Source organism: Nannobrachium achirus (assembly GCF_963921795.1).
Source record: "Nannobrachium achirus genome assembly, contig: SCAFFOLD_225, whole genome shotgun sequence".
NCBI classification, from domain to species: domain Eukaryota; kingdom Metazoa; phylum Chordata; class Actinopteri; order Myctophiformes; family Myctophidae; genus Nannobrachium; species Nannobrachium achirus.
This window is the reverse complement of record NW_027664673.1, coordinates 87,295-112,253: the sequence shown is the minus strand read 5'-3', so window position 1 is coordinate 112,253 and position 24,959 is coordinate 87,295. Positions and strand designations below refer to the sequence as shown.

Here is a 24,959-nt window from a genome sequence, read left to right as displayed (position 1 = left end):
GGATACAGAACCATATATATGTGGCGGAGAGATTCGCAGCCCCAGCCTGAAGCCTCAAAAGTCTAGTATCTGCTCTCGTTCCATAGGGATATCCCTTTGGTGTGATGGTTAAGATATTGGACTTTCATGCGGGAGACCCGGGTTCAAAGCCGGGTGGGGAGGTTCGGATCACCTCCGTTACATATAGGCTATATAATCGGTGGACTAGCACTCTCCAAAATCGGGCATCGGCCGAAAAATATGTCATCGGTCGGGCTCTACAAAATGACTGAACTTTAATCCATGCTGTTTTCATCATTATTGATCAGCCCCACCTGCTGATGCGCGCTGGAACTTTTCAAATACAGTACTTGCACAAATCCACAGAAAATAGCTGATCTACAAATCTACAAAAAACACCACTATAGTTTTCAGTTACACATTTATTTTCTAGTAGGCCCCTGTGTGTAGGAGAACCGGACAGACAGACAGACAGACAGACAGACAGACAAACAGACGATTAAACTCAATGCCCAAACTCGGACACATTGATACACATTCCCCATAAATCCATGAAGGTTTAAAGGACAGCTTCACGTCTATTCAACCTATCTTCATATAATTGGTCCTCGCTAATGTTATATAAATAACATTGCACATATTTTTGTCCTACTCAGTCTGTGTCTCTTAGGAGGGCTGTGGGCGGGTCAGAAACCTGTCTACCAGTGACATCATCGATGGGAATCCAAGCCAATAGAAACCGCAGGCTTTCTATTCCTGAGAAGTTACCCATGCTATAATGGTTCTCATTAGAGAGGATCAGTTATATGAAGAATAGGTTGAAAAGTGGTGAAGTCCTCCTTTAAGGACAGTCGCACTCAGACAGAGTATTCATAAATCTATGAACGCTTACAGTAAAGGACAACTTTGTTTTTTTTTGTTTTTTACACCAATGGTTCATATTTTAGATTGTAATTAGAGAAAAGAAAAGATGAGTGTTAAAATGTTTTAATTTACCTCTTTCTATATAGTTTTAGCCATTTTAATGACTTGATTTCAGTGGGTGGGGGGCCTGGGGGCATGCATGCAAGTGGCTACAATGCTACATATGTCTTTTTAGACACAATAAGCTGGCGATTTTTTATTACCATTTACACCAGCCCCCATAAGTCACATCTGACCATGAAGGATTGTGGTGCATCTTGGGAATGGGTTTATTGAGTCTAAAAATATATTTAGCCATGTGGATGCATGCCCCCAACCACTGAAATCAAAGTCATTAAAACATTTTTAAAACGATGGAAAAACATTTTAACACTCATCTTTTCTTTTCTCTAATTACAATCTAAAATATGAACCCTTGTTGTAAAAAACAAAGTTGTCATACAGTACATCTATGACGGCTTAAAGGTCTTATGACATCAAGAAAATAAAAATATATTTGTGTCTTTTTTCATGTTTCCTGACCTCAATTACACCCCAAAAAATCAAACCTCGGTTACGAAGTGAAGCGGTGAATTTTTATTATTATTTATGTGTTCTAGAGCTATGAAATCTGTGTTCTAGATCTATACAATCTGTGTTCTAGATCTATATTTTCTAAAAAGTATAGTATGAATTCTGAATGAATGAATGATTTTGTCTGGAGGGCCAAATTGAAAAAAAAAAAAAAAAAAAAAACATGTACGGGACAGACAAAGCCACTCATTGGAAGCAGCTTTCACCGCTTCAAAAACAGAACATTCATCCATTTTTTTAATAATTAGGCTCAGAAAAGTGAGTTCATTTTCCTCTGGACGTAAGCATCATCATCATCCAGGGGAGGATGACGTGGTTGTAGGGGAGGGTGTATCACCTTTAATGTTACTTTCCACTGTGTTTGTATCGTTCCAATGCACCATTTACCATTTCAGTATCGTTCCAATGCACCATTTACCAGTTCAGTTGTTGCGTTCCACCTCCCCTACAACCACCTCCTCCCCTGGATGATGATGCGTACGTCCAGAGGCATAAATGAACCTACTTGGAATAATTATTAGGCTATTAGGCTACTCTGAGCCTAATTATTCCAAAAACTACAGATTACAGAAAAGCCAATGAATGTTGAATGTTCATTTTTTGGGGGGTGTAATTGAGGTCAGGAAACATGAAAAAAGAAAAAAATATATACTTATTTTTTTAACTTTTTTTTTTGATGTCATGACCACTTTAAAGGAGTTCACCCCCAAAATGACTTTTTTTCTATGATTACTCACACCATGGAGACTTGAGTTTCACAAATATATATATTATTATTATTTTTTATTTTTTTTGCATTCCTAACACAACAATTTGATTACAATAAATGTGCCCCAATCGATTCTGGATGGGGACCCAAATGCATTGGGGTCCCCATCCAGAATCAATGGAGGTAAATTTACTATAATCAATTTTTTTTTGTCTTAGGAATGCAACAGATAAGAAAAAAATATTATTGAACTCAAGTCTCCATGGTGTGAGCAGAGATGGGCAGAAAATAATTTAAAATACATATTTCAAATTCATGTATTTAAAAAAAAATGTATTTCAAAATACAAAAAAAGTATTTCAAATAGTATTTCAAAATACAAAAAAATGATTAAAAATACGTATTTCAAATACATGTATTTCAAAGACATGTATTTCAAATACTGCCCATTTCTGGGTGTGAGTAATACATAGAAAAAGTCATTTTGGAGGTGAACTACTCATTTAAGGACAGTCCCAGTCAGACCAGGTGGTCAGACAGACTGCGTTGGGTTCTCTTCATCCTCATAGCTGGGTTGTGGTCTGGTGGTCAGACAGACTGTGTTGGGTTCTCTTCATCCTCATAGCTGGGTTGTGGTCTGGTGGTCAGACAGACTGCGTTGGGTTCTCTTCATCCTCATAGCTGGGTTGTGGTCTGGTGGTCAGACAGACTGCGTTGGGTTCTCTTCATCCTCATAGCTGGGTTGTGGTCTGGTGGTCAGACAGACTGCGTTGGGTTCTCTTCATCCTCATGGCTGGGTTGTGGTCTGGTGGTCAGACAGACTGTGTTGGGTTCTCTTCATCCTCATGGCTGGGTTGTGGTTCTCCTGTCGTCGTCTTCTTCTTCTTCAGTTGGCTGCTCTTCTTCTTCTTGAGGCGGCTCAGTCCTTGATGGACCTGTTCCACCGCCTCCTCGTCTCCTGCAGCCTCGGCCAGAGACAAGGCCTCCTTATAGGCTCTGAGGGACTCGTCCAGACGCCCTGGGAACACATGAATACTCATTATTACACTATCATTATACTGGGAACACATGAATATTCATTATTACACTGTCATTATACTGAGAACACATGAATATTCATTATTAGACTATCATTATACTGGGAACACATGAACATTCATTATTATAACAATAATAACTTTATTTATATAGCACCTTTCTAGACAAAGTCACAAAGTGCTGCACAGTACATCTACAGATTATATAGTTACAATATGTCTAAGGATAAAACGATCATAATTAAAGAACATAAAAACATTAACAAATCTAACAAATAAAAAGTATACAAAGTTCAACGGACAAAATGTACAAGTTTACCGGGACAGGAGGGGGAAGGCTTTCATGAACAGGTATGTTTTTAGTTTTGATTTGATGGATGCAATAGTATCCGCTAATCGGAAGTTCTTGGGAAGGGCGCTCCACATTTTTTGGGGCACGAACAGAGAAGGCTCGTTCACCCTTGTTTACGAGGTGGAATTTCTCTGTAACTTTTAAGAGAGCCCCATCTGAGGACCTAAGGGTGCGAGGAGGGTCATAGGGGGGCAGGAGATCAATGATATATTGGGGTGCAAGATCCTTTCGTGCCTTAAAAGTTATTAAAATAATTTTAGAATCAATCCTAAAAGTAACAGGAAGCCAATGGAGTGGGGCCAGTACCGGGGTGATGTGGTCCCTTCTCCTGGTGTTTGACAGGAGCCTGGCGGGAGCGTTTTGTACTAATTGTATTCATTATTACACTATCATTATACTGGGAACACATGGATATTCATTATTACACTGTCATTATACTGGGAACACATGGTTAAAATAAGATTATTTTGGGGGTCCCAGTTAAAACTAGAAAAGGAAATTTCGAAGAAATTTTAAGTGTGCATGCAGCTCGCTAAGTGTGTGCAACCTTGTGTAGCGGTTGGTGTTAGCATTAGCATTTTTAGCATTAACATTAAGATCAGCATTAGCATTTTTAGCTTAGCATTAGCGGAAGTAGTGGTTAGCATTAGCCGTTGGGACTGTGGGAACAGCACCACATAAAAGGACAGCTCCTTATTCATGGTCATGTTTCAGCACTGTACAGAAGGACAGCTCCTATTCATTGTCCCTGTTTCAGCACCACAACAAGGACAGCTCCTTATTCATTGTCCCTGTTTCAGCACCACAACAAGGACAGCTCCTTATTCATTGTCCCTGTTTCAGCACCACAACAAGGACAGCTCCTTATTCATTGTCCCTGTTTCAGCACCACAACAAGGACAGCTCCTTATTCATTGTCCCTGTTTCAGCACCATACAGAAGGATACTTTACAATTTACAATTTAGGAATTTAGCAGACACGTTTAACACTTAATTCATTCTTTCCACAAAGGCTCTGAACAGGTTGATCTTGGTAGCTCTTCAGATGTCTGACTGCCATGTGAGATGTAGCTTATTGCAAGCACTCCAGGCCTGTCCTTTCCTTGTGAGGAAGTCCTTTTTGCTACTGACTACGTATGATCCAAATAGCAACAATAATATAATAAGCTATTATAGAAAGCTGGACTGGAAGATGACAACACAAATTCGGTGTCCTTTTGAATGTAGCACTTTGAGATCTGTCACAAATATAAAGTGCGCTACAAATAGAATGTATTATTACCCCCCTCCTTCCCCCCCTCTCTACCCTTTTCCTTGTCTGTCTCTCCCTCCCTCCCCCCCTTTCCCTAGTCTCTCCCCTCTCTCCCCCCCTTCTGCACCCCCCCCCCCCCCCCTCTCTCTCCCTCTCTCACGGCTCTTTAGCCTTTGTAAAGTGTCTTGAGATAACTTATGATTTGACACTCTAATAAAATTGAATTGAATTGAACCTGTATGCAGTAATATCCCAGCCAGGTTCCTATAGTAATAACAGTAATATTACAGTAATAACAGTAATATTACAGTAACCTGTATGCAGTAATATCCCAGCCAGGTTTCTATAGTAATAACAGTAATATTACGGTAATAACAGTAATATTACAGTAATAACAGTAACCTGTATGCAGTAATATCCCAGCCAGGTTCCTATAGTAATAACAGTAATATTACAGTAATATTACAGTAATAACCTGTGTGCAGTAATATCCCAGCCAGGTTCCTATAGTAATAACAGTAATATCACAGTAATATTACAGTAATAACAGTAACCTGTATGCAGCAATATCCCAGCCAGGTTCCTATAGTAATAACAGTAATATTACAGTAATATTACAGTAATATTACAGTAATAACAGTAACCTGTATGCAGTAATATCCCAGCCAGGTTCCTATAGTAATAACAGTAATATTACAGTAATATTACTGTAATATTACAGTAATAACAGTAACCTGTATGCAGTAATATCCCAGCCAGGTTCCTATAGTAATAACAGTAATATTACAGTAATATTACAGTAATAACAGTAACCTGTATGCAGTAATATCCCAGCCAGGTTCCTATAGTAATAACAGTAATATTACAGTAATAACCTGTGTGCAGTAATATCCCAGCCAGGTTCCTATAGTAATAACAGTAATATTACAGTAATAACAGTAATATTACAGTAACCTGTATGCAGTAATATCCCAGCCAGGTTCCTATAGTAATAACAGTAATATTACAGTAATAACAGTAATATTACAGTAGTAATAACCTGTATGCAGTAATATCCCAGCCAGGTTCCTATAGTAATAACAGTAATATTACAGTAATAACAGTAACCTGTGTGCAGTAATATCCCAGCCAGGTTCCCCAGCAGAACGGGTTAGGGTTAGGGTTTAGGGGTTAGGGGTTAGGGTACCTGTATGGGTTATGGGTTAGGGGTTAGGGTACCTGTGTGGGTTAGGGGTTAGGGTACCTGTATGGGTTATGGGTTAGGGGTTAGGGTACCTGTGTGGGTTAGGGGTTATGGGTTAGGGGTTAGGGTACCTGTGTGGGTTAGGGGTTAGGGTACCTGTATGGGTTAGGGTTAGGGGTTAGGGTACCTGTATGGGTTAGGGTTAGGGTCAGGGTTAGGGTTAGGGTACCTGTATGGGTTAGGGTTAGGGTTTAGGGGTTAGGGTACCTGTATGGGTTAGGGTTTAGGGATTAGGGGTTAGGGTACCTGTATGCAGTAATATCCCAGCCAGGTTCCCCAGCAGAACGTGCAGGTCAGGATGTCCCGCCGTGCGGCTCAGCTCCACCGCCTCCGTCACCAACGGCAACGCGTCGTCATGACGACCCTGCAGGTCCAAGATGGTGGCCAGGTCACTCATCAGCACCAAGGTCTGATGGGAGATAAACAACAAACCGTTACCATAGTAACCAGGTCTGTTGGAAGATAAACAACACAGGGTAACCACTAGGGGGATAGTAACTGAATTGATATATCGTACCGCTTGGCTTTGTATCGTATCGTTTTATAATGCAGAAAATCCATTGTAAGGAAACTAAGTATTCAAATAAGAAAATAAAAATCAAACCTTGGTTCGAAGTAAAGCGGTGAACTTTTATTCTATGTGTTCTAGAGCTTCAGAATTCAGAATTCTGAATGAATGAATGATTTTATCTGGAGGGCCGAATTGTCATGTGAAGCTTGACCAATCCTCAAAGTATGGTCTCATTGGACATTTTTGAAGCGGTGGAAACCGCTTCCAATGAATGGCTTTGTGTGTATCACGCCCATATATGGTCAATCCAGTCCAGAATGAACAGGCTTTTTCAAAAACAGAATGTCCGTTACCTTATGTCCATATATGGTCACTATAGGCCAGAATGAACAGGTTTTTCCTGTCCCGTACGTGTAAAATATCAGTCCAGAATGAATAGGCTTTTTCAAAAAGCAAAATGTGTGTCCCATGTCCAATGGTCATTTCAGTTCAGAATGAATAGGCTTTATATGTCCTGTACATCTAGAATATGTGTGCGGTTTCCCTCCTGGTCAGACCCCTCCCATATATGGTCATTTCAGTCCAGAATGAACAGGCTTTTTCAAAAACAGAATGTCCGTTTAATTACCATATGACCTCAGTCTAGAATGAATAGGGTTCTTCAAAAACACAATGTATGTTACTTTATGTCCATATATGGTCACTCCAGGCCAGAATGAACAGGTCTTTCCTTATACCGGTTGGTATAATGGGTTTAAAAAAAATACATTAAAATAAGAAATTGAAAATAAATAAAATTAATATTAATTAAAATATTTAATAAAAAATGATGATTTATATGTCCTGTACATCTAGAATATGTGTGTGGTGTTCCTCCCGGTCAGATGAATGGATACCTTGAGGATTGGTCAAGAATAAGGGTTCTATCTGTCCACCGCTTCACTTCGAACCGAGGTTCGTCTTGTTAATCATCCAATCATCAGACCGGGACGGACGTTACACACATATTCTGGACGTACGGGACAGATAAAACCTGTTCATTCTGGACTGGAATGACCATATATGGACATGGGGACACACATGTATGGACAGATAAAACCTGTTCATTCTGGAATTAAATGACCATATGGACATGAACGGGACACACAAAGCCACTCCTTGGAAGCGGCTTTCACCGCTTCAAAAATAAGATAACATATATGAAATATAAAATATATTTAAAAATAATATAAAAGATGTAAAAATAAGAAACTAAGTGTTAAAATATAATGTCCAAGATTCTTCCCTTAAAAAAACCTGCACTATTGACACGTTTCACACAGATTTAATTTCTTTGCTAAATAGTTACTATACTAATATTTATTATAGGTGTGTGTGTCCCTGCTCCTGTCCACAGATGAGCAGAGCGTGCTGGTAGTCATGGTTACCTGTGGGTGGGTGTGTCCCTGGTAGTCATGGTTACCTGTGGGTGGGTGTGTCCCTGGTAGTCATGGTTACCTGGGGGTGGGTGTGTTTCTGGTAGTCATGGTTACCTGTGGGTGGGTGTGTCTCTGGTAGTCATGGTTACCTGTGGGTGGGTGTGTCTGGTAGTCATGGTTACCTGTGGGTGGGTGTGTCTGGTAGTCATGGTTACCTGTGGGTGGGTGTGTCTCTGGTAGTCATGGTTACCTGTGGGTGGGTGTGTCTCTGGTAGTCATGGTTACCTGTGGGTGGGTGTGTCTGGTAGTCATGGTTACCTGGGGGTGGGTGGGTCTGGTAGTCATGGTTACCTGTGGGTGGGTGGGTCTGGTAGTCATGGTTACCTGTGGGTGGGTGGGTCTGGTAGTCATGGTTACCTGTGGGTGGGTGGGTCTGGTAGTCATGGTTACCTGTGGGTGGGTGGGTCTGGTAGTCATGGTTACCTGTGGGTGTGTGTCTCTGGTAGTCATGGTTACCTGTGGGTGGGTGGGTCTGGTTGCTATGGTTACCTGTGGGTGTGTGTCTCTGCTCCTGTCCACAGATGAGCAGAGCGTGCTGGTAGTCATGGTTACCTGTGGGTGGGTGTGTCCCTGGTAGTCATGGTTACCTGTGGGTGGGTGTGTCCCTGGTAGTCATGGTTACCTGGGGGTGGGTGTGTTTCTGGTAGTCATGGTTACCTGTGGGTGGGTGTGTCTCTGGTAGTCATGGTTACCTGTGGGTGGGTGTGTCTGGTAGTCATGGTTACCTGTGGGTGGGTGTGTCTGGTAGTCATGGTTACCTGTGGGTGGGTGTGTCTCTGGTAGTCATGGTTACCTGTGGGTGGGTGTGTCTCTGGTAGTCATGGTTACCTGTGGGTGGGTGTGTCTGGTAGTCATGGTTACCTGGGGGTGGGTGGGTCTGGTAGTCATGGTTACCTGTGGGTGGGTGGGTCTGGTAGTCATGGTTACCTGTGGGTGGGTGGGTCTGGTAGTCATGGTTACCTGTGGGTGGGTGGGTCTGGTAGTCATGGTTACCTGTGGGTGGGTGGGTCTGGTAGTCATGGTTACCTGTGGGTGTGTGTCTCTGGTAGTCATGGTTACCTGTGGGTGGGTGGGTCTGGTTGCTATGGTTACCTGTGGGTGTGTGTCTCTGCTCCTGTCCACAGATGAGCAGAGCGTGCTGGTAGTCATGGTTACCTGGGGGTGGGTCTGGTAGTCATGGTTACCTGGGGGTGGGTCTGGTAGTCATGGTTACCTGGGGGTGTGTCTGGTAGTCATGGTTACCTGGGGGTGGGTCTGGTAGTCATGGTTACCTGGGGGTGGGTCTGGTAGTCATGGTTACCTGGGGGTGTGTCTGGTAGTCATGGTTACCTGGGGGTGGGTCTGGTAGTCATGGTTACCTGGGGGTGTGTCTGGTAGTCATGGTTACCTGGGGGTGGGTCTGGTAGTCATGGTTACCTGTGGGTGGGTCTGGTAGTCATGGTTACCTGGGGGTGGGTGTGTCTCTGGTAGTCATGGTTACCTGGGGGTGGGTCTGGTAGTCATGGTTACCTGTGGGTGGGTGTGTCTCTGGTAGTCATGGTTACCTGTGGGTGTGTATTTCCCTGCTCCTGTCCACAGATCAGCAGGGCGTGCTGGTAGTCCAGGGTGGCGGTGCTCAGCTGGCGGGTGGAGGCGCGGTAACGAGCGCGCGAGTCCAGGCACAACCCCAACAGCAGCCTGGTCTCCTTCCTCAGCGCTTCAGCATCCTCTGGTGGACAGAACACCACACAACAAGCAACACAACTTGAGTTGCTATTTGCCTTTTAAGTATTGCTTTTTACACTTATGAGCGTTGACTGTTTTTGACACTTTATGTATATATTCTTCTTTCTCTTTTCTTGGTGTACCTTGCTCTAATACTGTGTACACTGTAAAAACAAATCATTTCATACTTCTCTGTAACTTTGTACATATCATTATACTGCTGTGCTGCCTCCGGGCGACTGATTTTCCCCCTTGGGATAAGGAAGGAAGGAAGGAAGGAAGGAAGGGCGGTATCTATCTATCTATCTATCTATCTATCTATCTATCTATACTTGAATGGAGAATTAGGCCTTTAGTCTTGGGGATTTTCAAACCTGTGTCGCCTGGCTGTTTGGGAACTGGGAACTGTTACACCTAGGAACCCCTAACCTGGGGCGTAACAATCGCTCTTACAATAGACAACGGCGATATTAATATGCTTAATTAATAAAGATCACCGACTATGGCACAAAATGGGAGCGAGTTGATATTTCCTAAAGGGCCTTGTTCTACGTCCCAGTATATTCCGACAGGGGTGAATGCTAACCTGGTGAAATGCTAACCTGACGACGCTGTTGACCCTTCCGCAGTCCAAGTAATGACACATGCAGGGTTCCCACCCATCTTTACCAATTCATTTCCAAAACCTTTCCAGAATATTTAACCCAATTTCCAGGACTATATAACAATAATTCAGCTCAATAACGAGTCGCTTACTCTTATGTGCAATGCCCAAAGACAGGTAGTGTATGCCAGTGGTTCTCAACCTTTTCAGGCTGTGACCCCCGAAATAATCATATATTTGAAGAGAGTTGAGGAATTTTGTATAACACGGTTTTATTGTGAAAATAGCAGATCTACATGCTCACAACGCCTCGCAAAACGCGAGGCGTTGTGAGCATGTAGATCTGCTATTTTCACAATTCCTGCCTCGAATATTTGACAATTTGGCCCATGTTTAATTTGTCATTTCAGTATTAACAAAATCAATAACGAAAGACAATGCATGGCTATTTTTACCAGGACCTTCCAGGACCCTTGATCAATTCCAAAACTTTTCCAGTTCTGGAAAAATATTTTTCTAATTTCAAAATATTTCCAGGAATTTCATGACTGTGGGAACCCTGCACATAGAAATAGCGAGATGTCCCAGCACAAAACAGCGTACTAAAGTGAACAAAACAGAGTTCTCTGTGCAAGGCACAACATGTGTGTAGAAGCTGCTAGTGGAGGTGAACAGTTACCAACCTGTCAGCTCATCCTCAGGCAGATCTTTGTGCTTCAACAGTTTAGCCTCCAGAGAATCAATGCAGAACCTGTAGCCAATGTTTGCTAGATCACTCCTGAATGAGAGAGAGACAGAGAGACAGAGAGAGAGAGAGAGAGAGAGAGAGAGAGAGAGACAGAGAGAGAGAGAGAGAGAGAGAGAGAGAGAGACAGAGAGAGAGAGAGAGAGAGAGAGAGAGAGAGAGAGAGAGAGCAGAGTTAGGATCATCTTAACACTTCCCATGCCAGGCCAAAATGGCCCCAAGGACCCTGTGCCAGGATTTTGTATGTTATTTTGATATTTTTTGATTTTGATATTTTTTTTTATTTTTATTATTCTCGTCAATCTTCGTCATTGGCACAGAGGGCAAAGCGGTAATTCTCGTCAATATTCGTCTGTGGCATGGGAAGAGTTAAAGTACAACTTTGTTTTTACAACAAGGGTTCATATTTTAGATTGTAATTAGAGAAAAGGTTTTCATTTGCTTCGTTCTATTGTTTTATCGTGTTTACCGTGCTAAAATGTGGGGCATGCGTACGCATGGGTGCATGCGTACAAGTGGTAAAAACAAAATCAACTAGAAGCAGTGCTCTTCCGAGCACAGGTCTCCACCAGGCCACACAAATCGGCCTGTTATAGCGCCACCATGAGGCTGATTTGAAAAATGTGGGGCAGAGGTTCTAGATTGGCATCCAGGGAATGTGTGTGCTCACTTTGGCAGCGATCGGGCCAACGGTGACTGAGATTAGCTGCACACAAACTGCGAGGACACACGCACGCACGCACGGACGCACGGACGCACGGACGGACGGACACACGGACGGACGGAGGGGAAAACATACTCTCCCTCAGCCTTCGGCTGGTGGAGACAATAACCAAAGACAATGCATAGCTATTTTTTCCAGGACCTTCCAGGACCCTTGATCAATTCCAAAACCTTTCCAGTGCTGGAAAAATATTTCCAGGAATTTCATGCCGTGGGGATCCTGGACTTACTTGTTCTGACCGGCGTAGATGGTGGCCAGTTTCAGAGAGATCTCTATGACACCATTGTCATCCTTTAGAACAAGACAAACACACCATGTTAGTCAGAACACTCAAGTCGAAGTAGGTTTAACCATCTATTATATAAATGGAATACAGTTCATCTTGGCGCTTGAAGGGCTTGGTGTTCAGAGATGTTCCCTGCATTTTGTGCAAGCTTTTTGAGCATGCTAAGCTAAATCAGAGAATGCTAAGCAATAATCCCCCATATAAAATCCTATAATAATAGGATACAATAGTAGAATAGCAGCAATACATTGACACACAGCTTAACCAGACATAATCACAGGTATTTGGGCTTAGCCAGACTAATCAAAGGTTTGATTGGAGTATGACACCATACTCCAATCCTGGTTCCTGGGGAATGTGGATGTGGAGTGGTATTGCATTGTATTGTTCGGTACAGGGTCATTCGGTTCGATATTCTTCGGTTCGGTTCGATTTTCGATATTCGGTTCGATATGTTGCACCCTCTAGTACTGCTGGTTTTATCTCCTACCACCTCTAGTACTGATGGTTTTATCTCCTACCAGGACCTCTAGTACTGATGGTTTTATCTCCTACCAGGACCTCTAGTACTGATGGTTTTATCTCCTACCAGGACCTCTAGTACTGCTGGTTTTATCTCCTACCAGGACCTCTAGTACTGATGGTTTTATCTCCTACCAGGACCTCTAGTACTGCTGGTTTTATCTCCTACCAGGACCTCTAGTACTGATGGTTTTATCTCCTACCAGGACCTCTAGTACTGCTGGTTTTATCTCCTACCAGGACCTCTAGTACTGATGGTTTTATCTCCTACCAGGACCTCTAGTACTGATGGTTTTATCTCCTACCAGGACCTCTAGTACTGATGGTTTTATCTCCTACCAGGACCTCTAGTACTGATGGTTTTATCTCCTACCAGGACCTCTAGTACTGATGGTTTTATCTCCTACCAGGACCTCTAGAGCAGGGGTTTTCAAAGTGGGTGACGGGAAACCCTGGGGTGCCGCAACAGCAGTCCAGGGGTGATAATTTGATAATATTTGGATTATTTATTTGGACACTTGAAAAAATATTTTGTATCATTTTAAATTTGAAGTATAAAGTTAGTTAGTTCTAACCAAAATGGCTATTATCTCAACGTTTTCCTCGCAACATAATCACTAAAATATTGTCACTGTCGGGCAGAAACCTTGTATCTCCCAGTTTCAAATGTCTTTTGGTAAAGCAAAGCCCTGCTTCATCATACAAAGACTGTCGCACAAAACTAGCTTGTAGATCTGCTGTTTTCACTAGTTTAGTACATTTTATAGATGATAAATACAAAATGAACGGTTTTGGACATACCGGTACAAGGTTTCCACCCGACAACAACGATATGCAATAAACATAAGGTGCTGGGAGTGAAAATTATAATGTAGGGGTGCCTCGGATTAACACATTGACCGCCATTTTAACATACCTCCGTACTCCCACCTGCCATTCGTCTCCATAGACTTCCATGTAATTCATAGTGCACGGATCATGCACACCCATGCCTAGATAATGCACCACGTGTGTCCACATTGCTCACAGCTTTCAAACAAAAAAATCCGAATGGAAATCCGTTCAGGCATTCATGAGATAACAGCCACTATGTTTAACAAAGATGGCTGCCAAAATGGCTGCCATGCTTGAAAGATGGGGTTGCTATGGGGGTTAAACATGCAATTTCGCGATTGCTATCATGCCTACTCCATTTTTTGGGGTCAAAATTTTTTTTTGAAAAAAAGAATTTTTGATTTTTTTTTAATTCTCGGGACTATCGGGCCTGGCGGGGAAAGACATTGGAATAATCTCGGGACTATCGGGCCTGGCAGGGAATGAGTTAAAACAATATTTATGGGGTGACCTGAGACAGTGTTTGGAAACCCCTGCTCTAGATGGTTTACCTCCAACCAGGACCTTTTATCTCCTACCAGGACCTACCTGTGGGGTTCCTCCAGACAACATGAAGCTCATGGCTGCCTTGAAGAGTTTCTCTGCCTGAGGAGAGAAGAGAAGAGCCGATGATCTGCAGTGAGATGAGCACATTCATCTTACATCTGACTCTCACTCTATCTAAATGTAACCTCGCGTCACCAGGCTTTCTCGGGGGAAAAGCCTGGGGCTCGTGTACTAAACAACAGGTCATTTGATCCGGTCTAGACTGGATGGCAGAAGAAGCGGCGTCGCTTTGTTTTGGTTCCCCGTTTGTTTCCCCACATTCCTGTTTAAATGTGTAGTCTTGCCAGTCGCTGCGAGTTGGACTAAAAGATGGATGTAACAAACAAACTTTTCAAAAAATAAGCAAAACTAGGCCGCATCAAGGGTTTTATTGGGTGGGTAGGTACTAATATTATGTCATTGAGCACAGGGAATTGTTTTGGTTAAAACTGATTCCGGTTTGGTAGTTCCTGCCAAAGTCTAGTCCGTTTGGAGTGGACTACATAATGATGTAGGACAGCCCGAAACTGGAAGCGATCCCAGGCTCTCTAAATGCAGCTACATTTCTAAATGTCTAAAAATCTAACTCTGCTGTCAGTATCAACACTTATGCAATTGGAAATGGCATGTGTGGTTACCGTTGACTCTAATGGGGAGCCAATCAGAGAGAGGGAAAAGGATGACATCACGATATCAAGGTATATGGGCCCTAGTCTGCATCTCATTATCTATTCCATGGGTTTTTCAACTAGTGGTCCCTGGCCACGCATTCAGACGTATTTATTTTGTACCGTTCTTTCTTGTTTGGATGTGAATAATAAGAGGACTTGGGCTGTCCTGCTAGATTCAGAGAATATGTACTTGTACTTTTGTCAATAGTTGCTGCATTCAAATGTGTGTCCAACACACATGTTGTGCTTCTTGCCCAACGATATCCCTGCTCTTAGCTGGTGATAAAAGGCTTTGAAAACTGACACTGTTGTGTCGGGTGGGTCTGTGAGGGCCCATAGTGGTGGTCCCCAGATCGCTCTTAGTCAGGATGGTGGTCCCCAGATCACTATTAGTCAGGATGGTGGTCCCCAGATCACTATTAGTCAGGATGGTGGTCCCTGAGTTCAGAATGAAATACATACCTGGTCTATTCTGCTAAATAAGGTAAAGTAAATGATCTTACATTGTCCAGTTGTCCCTGCACATACGCCAGGTTAGCCATCTGTGGAAAGGACAAAATACATGAATCAATGTTAGGATGTGTATCATAACACAGTATTTATCACACTTTTGATGATTTTGAAAACTATACTTGTATAGTGATAGTTATAGTGCTCAGTGGGAATGGTTGTCTGTTTCATCCATGCTCTTTTATGTTAAGAAAAATCACATTGCATTGTCATGTTATGTTCATCAATTTGTACCGTCTAAATAAACAAATGAAGTACAATTCTGTAAATACCAGCCTGTAGAAATAATGATCATATAGTTATATATTTACCAGACTGTATCTACAGTAGAGATGATAGCCTGGTTGTTGTGAATACTGATCAATCTCAGAAAATGTGAATATTGTGTAAAAAATCAAACCTCGGTTCGAAGTGAAGCGGTGAACTATACATTCTTTATATTCTATGTGTTCTGTTCTAGAGTTATGAACTATACATTATTTATATTCTATGTGTTCTGTTCTAGAGTTATGAACTATACATTATTTATATTCTGAATGAATGAATGATTTTATCTGGAGGGCCGAATTGTCATGTGAAGCTTGACCAATCCTCAAAGTATCCAATCATCAGACCGGGAGGGACACTACACACATATTCTGGACGTACGGGACAGATAAAACCTGTCCATTCTGTACTGAAATGACCATATATGGACATGGGACACACATTTTGTTTTTGATAAAACCTGTTCATTCTGGACTGAAATTACCATATATGGACATGGGACACACATTTTGTTTTTGATAAAACCTGTTCATTCTGGACTGAAATGACCATATATGGGCGTGGGACACACAAAGCCACTCCTTGGAAGCGGCTTTCACCGCTTCAAAAAGCATTGCAGATGCCATAGCAGCCCATAATCATAACTGACTTCAGAAACTTCCCACTGAACTTCAAACTACTCTGACTTCAGTAGGTTGACATTTCTCTGTCATAAATCCTTGTTTTGAGTCGTCTCCTGTAATATTGTAATATTTTGAAATATGTATGCCTTAAAAAAATCAGGATTTTAACAATAAAACTGTGAAAAAGGCTTGGAATAATTCACTGATTGTGCAATGTATCTAGAACAGGGGTCTTCAACAGGGGGGCACCCCTAGGTGGTCCTCAAAGTTACTACAGGGGGTCCTACAAATCTTTGAGTGATTTTTTTTCTACTTTTTTATATTAACAACATGAACCCTAGCGTCCATATTCTGAGAACTTTAGCCAAAAATAGCCGATCTACAAGCTCACAACGCCTCGCAGTGCGAGGCGTTGTGAGCTTGTAGATTGGCTATTTTTGGAAAAGAGCTTTGGTGTAGAGGGGTAAAAGAGCAGACTAAGTACAGAGTGAAAGGTCAGGTTTATTAAGTATTGACGGTTCAAGTGGTTAAATATCTGAAAACACACATTGACATGAATCCAAAATACACTGATGATTGTGCTGTCAAACAATGAAACTATATGGAATCTATGAACAGGTTGTGGGGGTCCCTGCATCATTGATCTGTATGATATACTTAGCAGCAGAGCAGGAATGTCAGGGAGACCACCTCAGTTTGGCCTTGTGCCCCTCCAAAAAATACCATGACCTGAGGCTACAGTGGCCTTGTGCCCCTCCAAAAAATACCATGACCTGAGGCTACAGTGGCCTTGTGCCCCTCCAAAAAATACCATGACCTGAGGCTACAGTGGCCTTGTGCCCCTCCAAAAAATACCATGACCTGAGGCTACAGTGGCCTTGTGCCCCTCCAAAAAATACCATGACCTGAGGCTACAGTGGCCTTGTGCCCCTCCAAAAAATACCATGACCTGAGGCTACAGTGGCCTTGTGCCCCTCCAAAAAATACCATGACCTGAGGCTACAGTGGCCTTGTGCCCCTCCAAAAAATACCATGACCTGAGGCTACAGTGGCCTTGTGCCCCTCCAAAAAATACCATGACCTGAGACCACAGTGGCCTTAAAGGAGTAGTTCACCCCCAAAATGATTTTTTTTCTATTGATTAGTCATGCCATGGAGACTAGAGTTCAATATTTTTTTTTATTTTTTTTTTATTTTTTTGTCGCATTGACAAAAATGTGATAACAATAAATTTACCCCCATTCATTTCGGATGGTGACCCGTTTCGAAACGGGTCACCATCCGGAATCAATGGGGGTAAATTTACTCGAATCAAATTTTTGTCTTAGGAATGTGACAAAAACCAAAAAATATTATTGAACTCTACTCTCCATGGCATGACTAATCAATAGAAAAAAGTAATTTTGGGGGTGAACTACTCCTTTAATGCCCCAGCTGACTGTACCACTTTCTGCTCTGTCTCTGTCTCGTCATCTTGTCATGTAGACACCAGTGTCTTGTTGAGTCCCCGTTTTTAAACCAATCCAGTATATTTGATTTGTGCAGGGATGAGCATCAGATTGTAAATACCAATTTATTTATTTCACAGCAGATATTCTTCTACATATTAATTGTAACCCTTACATTCAAATAATTATTTCAAAGGACTAAAATCTTGTTTTATTTGATGCATTTGGCCTTTGTGCCCTCAAAAAATGGACAACCCTAAAGGCCAAGTGGCTTTGTTCCTAAAATGATGAAATTCCAGGCCTGCTTACCAGACTGTATGTGTAGATGATAGTCTAGTTGTGTGTTCTTACCAGACTGTATGTGTAGATGATAGTCTAGTTGTGTGTTCTTACCAGACTGTATGTGTAGATGATAGTCTAGTTGTGTGTTCTTACCAGACTGTATGTGTAGATGATAGTCTAGTTGTGTGTTCTTACCAGACTGTATGTGTAGATGATAGTCTAGTTGTGTGTCTTACCAGACTGTATGTGTAGATGATAGCCTGGTTGTTGTGTGTCTTACCAGACTGTATGTGTAGATGATAGTCTAGTTGTGTGTTCTTACCAGACTGTATGTGTAGATGATAGTCTAGTTGTGTGTTCTTACCAGACTGTATGTGTAGATGATAGCCTGGTTGTTGTGTGTCCGGTGCGCCAGCGCCACCGCCTGGTGAAGAAGGTCTGATGCGGCCTGGAGCTGACCTCTGTACATACTCAACTGCATGTGCACGCACGCGCGCGCACACGCACACACACACACACACACACACACACACACGCACACACACACACACACACACACACACACGATTACAATAATACCATACTTTGGCATCATAATAACAGAACAAATGAATGAATGAATGAATACATGAATGAATGAATTATGTTATAGGCCTAGAATTATTGAATGCTTTAACTATTGAAAAATAGCAGATATACAAGCTCACAGCGCGGCACCGAGTGCCGTGCTGTGAGCTTGTAGATCTGCTATTTTTTGAAGAAGTTGTGAAAATGTGTGCAAACATTTGAACATATGTATTTTTAAAGCGAACGTTTGTAACTCAAATTTTGCTTCTGGGTGGTCCCTGGAACTAAATATTTTGAGATGGGGGGTCCGTGGCCAAATAAATATCATTTTGGGGGTCCTCACATGAAAAGGTTTGAGAACCACTGACATAGTAGTCTCTCAAGAACAGACAAACTGAGCGTGAAAAGGACCTTTTCTTTGACGATGGCTGGCCAGATTGCTGACATAGAAACATAGGTTTTTCCAAAAACCTTAAGAAGGATTCAAAAGACACTTATACAGTAGAATCAGGTAAAAATTTAAATCTTCATGATATTTCAAAAATAGCAGATCTACAAGCTCGCAGCGCGGCACTCGGTGCCGCACTGTGAGCTTGTATATAATAATACACAATAATGTTTACCCGTTCTGAATGGGTTAAGTGTCATGCCACCTCATGGCCCATCCCTCATGGGATTATATGACACCTTTTCGACGAAAAATATTACAGTATTCGTAAGTACATTCCTTTTTTCTTTTACATACATGATCAAAAGTAAAGCAAAACATAAAATATAGTACTTATTATCCCCTACTGGTTGCACAATGCTTTTTTTCAAGTCCCAAGCTTTCTCAAGATAGTTTACTAGTTTAAATACGTTTTCCAAATAGACAGTGAACATGTAATTAGTAATTCATACCTTAGCTTTCTTCAGCAGCAGAATGATCTCATCCTCCTGTTTCTGAGCATCAGTTCGTTTGTCCTCCTCCTCAAACATGTTGAACAGAGAGAACGCTGGAACGACAAACAATTCCTTTTAGGCAGGGTGTTTAACTGTACTTGTACTGTACTACATTTCTATTGTATTGGCTATACTTGTACTGTTCTCCATTTTTGTCTAATAAAATAATCAATCAATCAATCAATGTCTGTATATAATAGCAACAATAACAGAAAACTCTTGGGATTGGGGGGCAGGACCCCTGAGGTCCTCAGAGTTACTACAGGGGGCCTGCCAAATCTTGATGGGATTTTTGTTTTGTTTTACATTTGAAACTTTTAATGTTTTCTGGGTTCATGCATTGTACTTTGATGGTTTATTCTCAGTATTATTTATAACATTTTTGTGTTAGACAGTTATGGTTGACAGCTGTTACTGCAGGGATTGCGATAATGAAGATTTTGCAACTTCTCACTTTGGGCGCCCTGAACGTGTCCATTTATTACACACACACACACACACACACACACACACACACACACACACACACACACACACACACACACACACACACACACACACACACACACACACACACACACACACACACTTCTTTGTTATTGTCACCCCAAAACCCTCACCCTATCCTCTTAAAGATCCCATGGTCAATTATGCCCAAAGAGATTCACTACAATACAGTAATTTCAGACATCCAGGGTCTATTAGTCTTCATCATTGTCATCTTCAATGTCCAACCTAATAGTGTTGACACAGTCTCCACCATAGCATAGAGTGAACGGCAGGTTATTTGAGCAGTTGCACTGTCCCTTGCAACCTGCTTTGAAGCCACATTTGATGAGCTCAAGTACTGCCTTTGGAGCAGGGAGGGCAAGACACCTGACTGGAACAACCTAAAACCAAAGCAAAATGGAATGCTATCTGGCACCAAAAAGAGAATATACATTAGCAGAATATCTGAGCACAGTAAACGACCCAAAACTTAGGAAAGCCTTGACTAGGTACAGACTCAGCGAACACAGCCTTGCAATAGAGAAAGGCAGACACAGACAGACCCCGCTCCCAAGGGAAGATAGACTATGCACCCACTGCACACAAAATGTGGTAGAAACAGAGCTACACTTTCTAACCACCTGCCCACTATACCAAGACATCAGAGACACATACTTCCCACAGATTACACACACCCGAAGTGAATTTGAAAACTCGACCACCCGAAGTGAATTTGAAAACTCGACCAATGATGAAAAACTCCCATACCTACTGGGAGAAATATAACACTGTGCGAACACAGCAGCAAGATTTGTGAACTGTTGCGACAAAAGAAGGCTAGAAACACAACCACCCTAAGGACTACAAACCATGGATTGACATCTAGACCTACTGCACATACAGTATGAAACAGAGCTGATACCTTTAAATGCATTTTCAGAAAACTATTTGTACCCTGTATATATATAAAATGTCACAATGCGACATAGCTCTGTTTACACAATGCTGTACCCCCTCCCAATGTATATATGTTCCCCATTTTCAACTGTTTTTATTGTATTTGTGATACTTGCTTTGGCAATGTAAACATATGTTTTCTCATGCCAATAAAGCTCCTTTGAATTGAAACTGAATTGGGTTTGTATGAGAAGTTGGCATGAGAACCATAACCACTCCAATAGAGCAGTGGTTCTCAACCATTTCAGGCTGTGACCCTCAAAATAATCATATTTTAACTGGGGACCCCCCGCCCTGACGAGCACTAAGAGTTGAGGCATTACATTTTGTATAACACGGTTCTATTGTGAAGATAGCCGATCTACATGCTCACAACGGCGTTGAGCATGTAGATCTGCTATTTTCACAATTTCTGCCTCTAATATTTGAGAATTTGGCCAATGTTTAATTTGTCATTTTAGAGGTATTAACAAGTCCTTAAATTGTCACTTTAGAATTAGAATTTATGTGCAGATACCCTCTATACACTTAAACTTTATGTTGGTTTGTTTACTGTTGAGTGAGAAAACAATGTTGCACATTAAGCCTAATCATCTGGACTGGGGACCCCCCCACACAAATAATTTGGAGTTAAAATGTCCCTTTAACTCTCTCTCTCTCTCTCTCTCTCTCTCTCACACACACACACACACACACACACACACACACACACACACACACACACACACACACACACACACACACACACACACACACACACACACACACACAAATATATAAATATAGGGACCATGGACCCCTGAGGAGGGGGTCCCCGGCCCACAGCTTTTTAGAACCCAATCAGTAATAACTCACCCATGGCTCCCAGTGCAGCTGTGCTGGTCCACTTGGTTTGACTGGAACAGTTATCATCATCATCATTATTATTATAATAATAATTATTATGATTACATAATCTGTCTGCTGCTCTCTGTGTTCCCGTGCGGGGACAGGGCGGTGAGAGGACATGTCCATATGAGGACACACGGTGGACATGCTGTGTCCCTGTCCGGGGACATGATGAGGACACACGCTGTGTCCCTGTACGGGGACATGATGAGGACAGAAGGACACGACGCAGCGCTGCGCACAGCATCATGGAGGCCGCCATGTTGGAACGGATGGGAGCGGGTCACGTGACACAACACAACACACAGAGGCCGTCAAGCCAGTCCTCACTGTCGTGCGTTATATGCTTTTCAAAGTAAAAGCATCCTTTTTTTCTTCTTTCATTTCTTTTTTTTTTTTTTTGGAAAAATTACTCACATTTCTTACTTAAAGGAGCAATAGTCAACTTTTTCTTGAAAAACGGACGCTAAAATAAAAATTATGTTTTGAAAATATTTTATAAAAAAGAATAAAGATTAAGCTTCATATATTATGTGGTTCATTCCAAAAAGGACCAAAAAAAGTGTAAAATAATGATAAAATAATCAGTTTGGCCATTGTCAGACCGACACTCTGTTTACATCCTAGTCTATTATTTTATATGAATTGATAGGATGTAAACAAACTGTCAGCCTGACAAAGGCCAAAAAGATTATTTTATCAATATTTTACACTTTTTGTGGACATTTTTGAACAGAAACACATATTATATGAAGCATATTTTTTACATTATTTATAATTTAGCATCCGTTTTTCAAGAAAAAGTTGACTATAGCTATTTTATATTAATTTATTAGTGAACACATTTATATATATATATATATTAATAATATGTAGCCTACACAGTGGATAGGCCTACTATAGATAGATAGATAGATAGGCTATACACTCCACAAAAAAAAACATTGTTGATGTGCAAAAATCCTCTTATTTACTACAGTAATTACAATATCATTACATAACAGCCAACAGCTCAGTTTGGCCAGTTCATTAAAGTGTCCATTAATTAAATCTGCAAATCTAAATAAAACACAAACGCCTGGTATACGTTTTATTCATGTTGGTTAGCAGTAATGCAGCATTATAGAGTATTTTAATACAGTATGGTACAGTATATACTAGAGTATTTTAGCACAGTATGATACAGTATGGTACAAGTATTTACTGGAGTATTTTAATACAGTATTACAGTATTTACAACAGTATGTTACTTTATGGTACAGCAACCTCAGCAGCACGGCACAGGTGTGTTTTATAACAACAGAATATACAGGGTTCATTTCAGCATCATTGAGAGATCAGTTGGGCCAGTTCATTAAAGTGTCCATTCATTAAAGCTGCAAATCTGGGACTTATTATACTAACCCAATGTGTATGGTAAATGAAACATGATGTATCAACCAGTATGTTACTCCACCATACATACACATGGGAACAAATTAAACAAAAACAATCCAATGCATCAGATCGGAGGCCGTAGCATATTATTTATATTATTATATTTCAGTTATACAATATATCAGTGGAATCAGCTGAAGTCTTATTCCAACCACTGTAACCCATTTAGAGGCATCTGTGTCAAGTTCGATTTTAACCACTTCAACCATCATTTTATATTTTGGCTATTCAAAAATAGCAACAAAAAAAAGTGTAGCCTACAGGCTGAAAAAGATCACACCAAGTACACTGCAGCCCAGTTAGGTTTTACTAAGTTTAAGTGGTTAATGAATTAAGTGATGTTGATAAATTGCAAATATTATCAAAGTATTCGAGGCACCCCTGGACTGGCCTCACGGCACCCACTTTGAGAAGAGCCATGAGGGACTATCTGGTCCCTTGTTGCCGTTCTAGCAGTCCCTGGTATACAGACTCTAGACTTTCAGTTTTACATATAACATCTTAATGTTCTTATTTTGATCATTAGATCCAATAACTGAATGTCAAGTCTCCTGGTTTAAAACAGAACACGTATGACAGTGATTTACTACCACACTATGGAAGCATTTTATACAGACCTGTTTTGGTCATTCAGGGATTTCTCTTTACGTGTTATTGTCCACTCATGTTCTATGTCTGTGGCAAAACAAATTAATGTTGACCAAAGTGTTCACCATAAGCTGAAAGCCTGGGTTTCTGGGGCTAACTACAAGCCAAGCCAACACAGCGGAGTCATATACATCAGTGGACAGTAGAGGGCACCCAAACCCTTGGAATTAGTCAGTTCCCTTGCATCTCTCTCTCTCTGTCAGCTGTCATCCAGAGTAAAACCTAAGGATTGAAGTTTCAACACCGTGGTCACGCTGTCCTTATATGGATTATATTTAATGAATGCACTTTAATTAATACACAATATTAAAGGTATATTCAGTGATTGTATTTCATTCAAATAAAAATATAATTGGTACATTTTCCATTCATTCTCCTCACTAGAATGTGTGGACTTTCACCATGGCCCGTGTTACGAGCATAGCTAGATTCGGGTTTCAGACGTGGCCAGTAGGGCGGGTCATACTTTTTTAATTTTGGAAATCCAAACGTGTTGGGTGTCCATTTTGTGTGTTTTTTGATGGAGAATTCAAATATGACATTATTTTTGTGATAGGACAACTCTAAGCTACATCAATTTGCATTTTTACATTGTTAATTGTACCCGTTCTATCTCATTTATAAGATAGAAAAATCCAAATGAAATCTTAACATGTGGGGTGTCTAAGTTATGTGTTTCTTTATGGGGAATTCAAATATGTAATTCTTTTTTGGATAGAATAACTCTAACCTACATCATTTTGTACTTTAAAAAGGGAGAAATGTGCGATTTTTACCGCTTTTTAGGATATTATTATAAGACACAAGGGAAATGTTTTATAATGACAAAGCCAAATCAAATGTACCTATTTATTAACCATTTAAGTGCATAACAGTGAATACACTTATGGATATCAAATATCACTTCCAGAATGTTGCTAAGTTGAACAAGTCCTGCTTTGACTCAGCCTTGGACATCAGCCTCCTGCTGGTATCCTGATCCCTGATACCTCCATCCCTCTTTTCCTGGGAGAAGTAAAGTATTGGAGGAAGCTTCAGTCACCATTTTGACAACCCTCTCAATACTTTGGGTGTGGCATGTTGGCCAGTGAGGTACCTCCATGGGGGTGTTGATAACGTTATTCAACTCTGAGGTGTTTATTGAACA

At 41.2% G+C, this 24,959-nt stretch overlaps 1 protein-coding gene across 1 annotated transcript; it reads right to left on the bottom strand.

Moving 5' to 3' along the window:
* Positions 1 to 407: 407 nt before the first annotated feature.
* Positions 408 to 21,922, bottom strand: ttc19 (tetratricopeptide repeat domain 19). Its single transcript, XM_080755178.1, has 10 exons — positions 21,695 to 21,922; positions 19,352 to 19,446; positions 18,249 to 18,359; positions 15,258 to 15,296; positions 14,087 to 14,143; positions 12,086 to 12,147; positions 11,071 to 11,165; positions 9,624 to 9,787; positions 6,337 to 6,499; positions 408 to 3,224 (listed from the first exon to the last, which is right to left on the bottom strand). The coding sequence occupies exons 1-10, from the start codon at positions 21,696 to 21,698 to the stop codon at positions 3,019 to 3,021; spliced, it is 996 nt and encodes a 331-aa protein (XP_080611304.1). The 5' UTR covers positions 21,699 to 21,922; the 3' UTR covers positions 408 to 3,018.
* Between the last annotated feature and the right edge of the window lie 3,037 nt (positions 21,923 to 24,959).